Here is a 7,884-nt window from a genome sequence, read left to right as displayed (position 1 = left end):
TGTGCGCTGCTCGCTGCCACCAGCCACCAACCTGCAAGGGAGACAGTCCTGGTCCCACACAGGGCCACCCACCCCCATGGCACCGCGTCCCCATGGTCACTCACCAAGGATGAGGGCTACCGCCATTGGTGCCGTGAGGCAGGAGCAGCCTGGGGACAGTGAGACTGCAGAGGGGAAAGGAAGTGGCCAGAGAGCTGCTGTTTGTTCCCCTTTCTTTTTCAGGATGATATGATGTCATCTCCTGATGTGGACATATTAGCCCACAGGGGTGGTTGCACTGTGGGGCACCTCTGGGGTGCGACAAGTGGAGAGATGCACTCTGCACACTGCGCCTGTTGAGGTGCCCCACACGCTCTCAACCCTGGGCTGTCATGGATCATGGCTGCTGCAGGAGAAGCGTAAAAGATGACTGGGGGGAAAATGAGGAAGAGAGAGGAAAAGAAAGGAGAGAAATTGGAGAGAAGCAGAGAAGGAATGTAAGAGAGAGAGAGATGCAGGGAGGAAAGCAATCACGGTCCATTTTGAGGTGTTGCAGTGCTGGTGCAGAAGGGGGGATGAGAGCGCTCATGCAATGATTGAAGTCACCACCTGGCAGAAAGGAGACATCAAGAAATGCAGCTTCTCTGGTGTCACAGAGTTGTGTAGATAAAGCTGTGCCCGTGACAGGTCCGGAAATGTTCAGATGTGACCTCTCAGCTCTCCCCCAGGAAGGCTCCATGCTGGGACAGGTCCGAGCAGGGCCAAGCCATGGCTGCCTGGGAAATGCCAGTGCTGGGCTGCTCCCCTGTTCCTGAGGAGCTGAAAAGGGGCACTGTGTGCCCTTCCCCACCGGGAATGCCTTGGGCTCAGAACCGCACAGTGTGTGCTGTGTTGGGAGCAGCGCTGCTGACAGCCCAGAAGGAGAGGCTGTCATTCAACACACTGCTGATGGAAGGCGGAAATCCTGGCAGGGGCCATTGGCAGCCCTGCAGAGCCAATTCACTGCTGAACGGAATAGCACTCAGCGAGGGTGTGTGGTGCTGCCAGACCCATCAGATCAGGAAATTATCCTGCAGCTTGAATTAGAAGGACAGAACAAGGGATGGACCTTGCCTTGCTCTCAGAATGTGGGACAGCATTTTTGAGTCTGATTGAATCTACTGACACACAGAGGCAGTGTGCAGAACCCATATACCCCATGAAGGAGTCAGCCTTCTCCTTGTGTGTTGTTTCCAGCCTGCCTGCATTGCTCACTCTTGGGTTCACCCTCCTGGGCTTTCCTTTTCAGGTTGACAGCCCTGTTGAAGCCTTCCTTGTTCTTCTTTGCACCCCTCACCACGTCCAGTTCCAGCTGGGCCTTGGCCTTCCTGCCCACAGCCCCACACAGACCAGCACCAGCCCTAACCTCCTGCCACGCTCCCTGGCCCTGCTGTCACTGCCTGTGCATCTGCTTCCTGCTCTCCACTTTGACCAGCAGGTCCCGCTTCAGCCATGCTGCTCTCTTGCCTTCCTTTCTGGACTGCCTGCACTGGGGATGGAGAGCTCTTGTGCCCTGTGTAAAGCGGCCCTACACATCCGACAGCTCTGCTCCTCTCCCTGTCCTTGAGGACAGATTCCCAGCTGTGTGGGCTGCTTTCCATCACTCTGTCTCTCGTCCATCCATCTAACCATCCATCCATCCATCCATCCATCCATCCATCCATCCATCCATCCATCCATCTATCCATCCATCCATCCATCCATCCATCCTCCTGCTGGATCTCTTGCTCCTGGTGCTGCACCTCCTGATCCAGTACGGACACAACAAATTCAAGCCACCTTCTGCCTGTTCATCTCTCTATCTTGTTACCTTTTGGCCCTACTATCCGCACAAACACCTTAACTATCTTTCCTACTGTCTATCTGTCCGTCCACTCCGAAAACCTCCACTCACCCCCAGAATCCCCAACCAGACCCTAAAAAACTCCAACTGACCCCCAGAATCTCTGTTCTGACCCCAAAACTTCCATTTACCCAACGATCTTCACCCATTCCCAAAACCGCCATCTCACACCAAACTCTACATCCAACTCCACCATCTCCATCCAGCCGCCCCAAATCCTTCATCCAGTCTCAACATCCACACCCCACACCACCCTCCACACACAGCCCTCCAGAACCTCCAAGACCTTCAGCCCCCAAAATCATCACCCACCCCAAAAAACCTCCATTCAGTCCCCACATCCACCATCCAGCCCCATGAATGTCACCCATCCCACAAAATCTCTCTATACTCTGTAACCTGTATCCAACCCCTACATCTCGATGCATCTCTGATCTCTACAGCCAGACCCAGCCTCTACATCCAGCCTCCAGCCTCCATTCAACCACAAAATCCATCATTCAAACCCCAAAACCCCATCTACACCAAAACCACAATCCACTCCAGAAAGCCTCAAACCAACCCAACATTTCTATCCAGCCCCAAACCTCCATTAGACTGCAGACCCTTCACGCAGCTGCCAGATCTCCCTGTGGCCCCACAGGTCTCCATCCAGCTCCCCACAATCCTCCATCTGGACTCCATAATCTCCATCGAGCTCACAAACTCTCCAGCGTTTCCCCTTCCACCACCAAAAGGGGGAAGTCAGCTCTCCTGCCCTTCCCCTCACTGCTGCTCCCACACACAGCCCTCCCACACACAAACTTCCTCTTCTCCCCCACTTTCTGGAAAACCCCACAACCCCTCTGTCCTGTTCCCAACCGTCACCCAAAGGCATTTTCCCTCCTCACCACAAATCCTGCCCCAAAACCACTGGGGATGGGGGCTGGTTTGGCTTCTGGAGATGGAGATGCGCTGTGGGGAGCACAAGGAAAGGACACGCCTGTGCTGTGGGGACAGATGTGGTGCAGGCACAGGGCAGGTGTTGATGACATGCATGTGCTGTGGAGGCAAACGTGTAGTGCAGACCCCGGGAGCACACGCTAAGGACACACATGAGCAGCAGTGTGTACAGCTGGTGGTGCACACATACGGCATCGCACAGACACACACAGAAGCACAGAGTTCAGCGTGTCCCACACGTCTGTTTGTACACCTGTTGTGCACATGGGATGGTGCACACCCGTTTAATACACATCCACGTGTTCACACGCACAGGTACATGGCTGTAATTCACACGTGATGGTGAGCACACCGCGCACACTGGCACTGTGCACCCTTGAAGTCCATGTGTGCACACAACACTCCCGTGTTTGCGTACACATCTGGGGGCATCAGCGGGGTCCCCGCGTGCCCACCTCGGCGTAGATAATGACGGGTTCAGGAGTGGTAGAAGTGCCACGGGGGTGGGTGCTGGGGGTCACAATTTGCAGCTGGGCATAGGTCAGACCCTCGCTGTCGCCGTGGGACACCTGGGGACACAGGGACAGCAGTGTGACCATGGGATCCCAACATCCCAACTGAGGGGATGATGGCACTGTATAATGGGTGGGGGGCTGTCCGGGAGAAGGGGGTTGGGATTGTGGGGTGGTGTAGATTTTGGGAAGCTGTGGCTGTGACACTGGGTTTCCCTGTGGGTGATGTTTGGGGGTCCCATTCTTGTTTGAGAATGCCCATTGAGTCTGGGGATGTTTAAGGCTTGGAGCATGCGAGGGATCTTCAGTTTGGGGTTTGGGGCATCCCCATGGTGGAGATTTGGAGGCCCCCTGGGATGGCATTGCTGTTACGCACGCCATCATGGGAAGCCATAAAAGGGGTTCACTATGGGCAGTGTTTGTGGTTCCCTGTTGAGCTCTGGGTGAGGGGCAATGGGGCATGTTGGGGTTAGGGTCTCCTGACCCAGACACTGACCTGGAACTGCACGGCCTCCGGGCTTCTGGAGGTGGCACCTGAGTCAGAGGGACAGGAAAATGTTGGGATTATGGAGGGCGCAAACAACACCAGTGGGGATCTATAGGGGATCTATGGGGGATCAAAGCCATTTAATCCCTTGCCCACCAGGCCTCAAATCACTCTGCATTTGTCTTCTCTGGGCAACAAGGAGCAAAGAGGCAGTGAGGACGATGATGATGACAATGGCAGCAGCACAGGCCCCCCACCACTGCTGCCACCAGGTCCCTGCTGGGACCCCCATTGTCACCTGTGGGGTCAAAGTGCATTAGGTGTCCCCATACACAGCCCTCACCACAGGGGATGAGGGATGCAGTGACGCTGTCAGTCATGGGTGAGAAGGGGAGCACCAAATGGGGGCTCAGACCTACGTGGTGGTGCAGGTCTGGGAATCACTTCCAGGGTCACATTATCCCCAAGGGGTGAGAACAGAAGGCAGCAGCCCCCGATGCGGTAGGAGCACCTATAGGTGCCGGAGTCAGCTGGGGTCACCCCAGAGAGGGTGAAGGTGGCAGTGCCCCCATCATCGGGTTCCTGGTGCTGGATAGGGGCTGAGTGCCCAGCCTTGTGCAGGAGGAAGGCGGCCCCATACTTCTTGTTCCAGCACTGGATGGTGATGGTGCTCCCCATCTCCACATGCTCTTTGGGGCTCAGGGAAATGCCAGGTGGGGGATAGCTGTGATCTCTGCACAGAGAGGTAAGAGAGATGGAACACAGCCCTGTGGGATCAGCCCAGGGCCATCTGCTTTCCCCAGTGCCCTCACCTGTCACCAACAGCTCCATGGGGTCACTCTTCTCCGATGTCCCTGGTTGCTCCAACCCCTCGTACTGACACTGATATCTCACTGCATCTTCCTGCTTAATTCCAGTCAAGGAGAACTCAGCCACGTCCTGCTCCTGGTCCATTTCTTTTCTGGATCTCCACTTTCCCTCCTTGTACAGCTCAACCCAGGCAGCCGGCCGGGGCAGGTGGCAGTGCAGGGTGACAGTGTCCCCCAGGGACACCCCCTGGCTGGAGTGCAGTGACAGGGAGGGTCGGGGCACTAGGACAGGGGACAGCAGTCAGCCTTGTCCCTGCACACCCTCCTCAGCCCCTCTGCTGGCCCCCTGACCATGCTCCCCTCCCTCCGTCCCAATTCTCCCCCTGTCCCCATACTCACGTTGCTGTGCCCTGCTCGCTGCCACCAGCCACCAACCTGCAAGGGACACGGTCCTGATCCCACACTGGGCCACCAACCCCCGTGGCACCACGTCCCCATTGTCACTCACCGAGGATGAGGGCCACCGCCATTGGTGCCATGAGGCAGGAGCAGCTTGGGGACAGTGAGACAGCTGCAGAGAAAGGAAGTGGCCAAGAGCAGCTTTCCGTTTCCAGGGAGAAGTGACATGATGTCACCTCCTCAGTGTTGCAATTGCGGTCCCCAAGGGGTAGTGTGTTTGGGGATTGGCCATGGACTGCCATGCATAGAGGTGCGACTGCAGTCCCTGTTGGGGTGCCCTACACAGACTGTCAAATTTTAGCTGCCTGCAAAGCGTTGCCAGAGCGTGGTAGTGAATGGTGTTCTCCAAGTGGTCATGGTTTAGTAATGTTATTACTGGTATTCCACATTATAACATCATGGACAGCATGGGTAATTAAAGGGTTAATACTTCAGTTCAATGGATTGACAACCTTCCAGATACCTGCTTCTCAAAAGAGAAGAATAATTGCATATCCCTGAGGACCTCACAATCAGAGAAGGAAGATACGGCACAGAAGTCACGGGATCGGGCTCTTACGGCTCTCCCTCTCTCTGGTAGCCATGCAGAGGGCTGGGTGTGCTTCCAAGCCATGCACCTTCATTCAAGTAGGCCTTTCATTTTCAGAAACCTTATCTCACTTATTTCATTTGATTTATTACTCTCAATTACAATTAGATGGTATTATATTGTGTTATCTTGCATTCCGATATCACAGTCAGTAAAATAAGTTTTCCTCCTTTGACCGTTGCCTCTGCTCCATTCTCTTTCCCTCTCTGAGCCCTGGTCCTGTTCCTCCACCCCTTTCCCTTCTCCATTCCAATTTTTTGGGAATCAAGGGGACCACTGGCCTACTGCCCCCCTGTCACGGGCATAGATTGATCTGGATTGACCTAGATAGCTCCATGATATAGGGGTTTGCCATAAACTGGGGAAGAAGAGGAAGTTTGTGTGTGAGAGGGCTGTGTGTGGGAGCAGCAGTGAGGGGAAGGGCAGGAGAGTTGACTTCCCCCTTTTGTTGATGAAAGGGGAAATGCTGGAGAGTTTGTGAGCTCAGTGGATATTATGGAGTCCAGATGGAGGATTTTGTGGGGCTGGATGGAGAATTTTTGGGGCCACAGGGAGATCTGGGGGCTGCATGAAAGATCTGCAGTCTCGATGGAGGTTTGGGGCTGGATAGAAATGTTGGGTTGGTTGGAGGCATTTGGTCTGAATGGAGCCTTGTGGGCCTGGATGCAGAGATTGTGTCTGCGTGTAGAGATCAGAGTTGCATGGAGATTTAGGGGCTGGATGGAGGTTTCAGAGGGGATGGAGATTTTTCGGGATGGGTGACATTTATGGGGCTGGATGGTGAATGTGGGGACTGAATGGAGTTTTTTTGGGTGGATGGATGGATGGATGGATGGATGGATGGATGGATGGATGGATGGATGGATGGATGGATGAGCAGATGAGTAACAGTGATGGAAAGCAGCCCACACAGCTGGGAACAGACCTGTCAGATGTGTAAGGCCGCTTTGCTCAGGGCACAAGAGCTCTCCATCCCCAGTGCAGGCAGTCCAGAAAGGAAGGCATTAGAGCAGCATGGCTGAAGCGGGACCTGCTGGTCAAAGTGGAGAGCAAGAAGCAGATGCACAGGCAGTGTCAGCAGGGCCAGGGAGCCTGGCAGGAGGTTGGTGTCGGTGCTGGTCTGTGTGGGGCTAGGGGCAGGAAGGCCAAGGCCCAGCTGGAACTGGACGTGGTGAGGGGTGCAAAGAAGAACGAGGAAGGCTTCGACAGGGCTGTCAATCTGAAAAGGAAAGTCCCGGAGGGTGAACCCAAGAGTGAGCAATGCAGGCAGGCTGGAAACAACACACAAGAAGACAGACTCCTTCATGGGGTATATGGGTTCCGCACACAGCCTCTGTGTGTCAGTAGATTCAATCAGACTCAAAAATGCTGTCCCACAGTCTGAGAGCAAGGCAAGGTCCATCCCTTGTTCCTGTCCTTCTAATTCAGACGGCAGAATGATTTCCTGATCTGATGGGTCTGGCAGCACCACACACCCTCGCTGAGTGCTATTCCGTTCAGCAGTGAATTGGCTCTGCAGGGCTGCCAATGGCCCCTGCCAGGATTTCAGCCTTCCATCAGCAGTGTGTTGAATGAAAGCATCTCCTTCTAGGCTGTCAGCAGCACTGCTCCCAACACAGCGCACACTGTGTGGTTCTGAGCCCAAGGCATTCCCAGCGGTAAAGGGCACACAGTGCCCCTTTTCAGCTCCTCAGGAACAGGGGAGCAGCCCAGCACTGGCATTTCCCAGGCAGCCATGGCTTGCCCCTGCTCGGGCCTGTCACAGCATGGAGCCTTCATGACTTCAATCATTGCATGAGCGCTCTCATCCCCCCTTCTGCACCAGCACTGCAAATCCTCAAAATGGACCATGATTGCTTTCCTCCCTGCATCTCTCTCTCTTACGTTCCTTATCTGCTTCTCTCCAATTTCTCTCCTTTCTTTTCCTCTCTCTTCCTCATTTTCCTCCCAGTCATCTTTTACGCTTCTCCTGCAGCAGCCATGAACCATGACAGCACAGGGTTGAGAGCGTGTGGGGCACCTCAACAGGCGCAGTGTGCAGAGTGCATCTCTCCACTTGTCGCACCCCAGAGGGGCCCCACAGTGCAACCACCCCTATGTGCTAATATGTCCACATCAGCAGTTGACATCATATCATCCTGAAAAAGAAAGGGGAACTGACAGCAGGGCTCTGGCCAATTCCTTTCCCCTCTGCAGTCTCACTGTCCCCAAGCTGCTCCTGCCTC

General features: G+C 54.8%; 1 protein-coding gene across 1 annotated transcript; it reads right to left on the bottom strand.

Moving 5' to 3' along the window:
* Nucleotides 1–3,045: 3,045 nt before the first annotated feature.
* Nucleotides 3,046–5,563, bottom strand: LOC121107814 (leukocyte immunoglobulin-like receptor subfamily A member 6). Its single transcript, XM_040653997.1, is given in 8 exon segments — nt 3,046–3,372; nt 3,812–3,849; nt 3,959–4,055; nt 4,057–4,100; nt 4,222–4,533; nt 4,615–4,893; nt 5,011–5,074; nt 5,534–5,563. Coding segments are annotated over 8 exon segments (1,002 nt in total). The 3' UTR covers nt 3,046–3,234.
* Between the last annotated feature and the right edge of the window lie 2,321 nt (nt 5,564–7,884).

Source organism: Gallus gallus, chromosome 31, assembly GCF_016699485.2.
Source record: "Gallus gallus isolate bGalGal1 chromosome 31, bGalGal1.mat.broiler.GRCg7b, whole genome shotgun sequence".
NCBI lineage: Eukaryota > Metazoa > Chordata > Aves > Galliformes > Phasianidae > Gallus > Gallus gallus.
The sequence above is the reverse complement of the archived record's forward strand: the minus strand, read 5'-3'. Positions and strand labels throughout refer to the sequence as shown.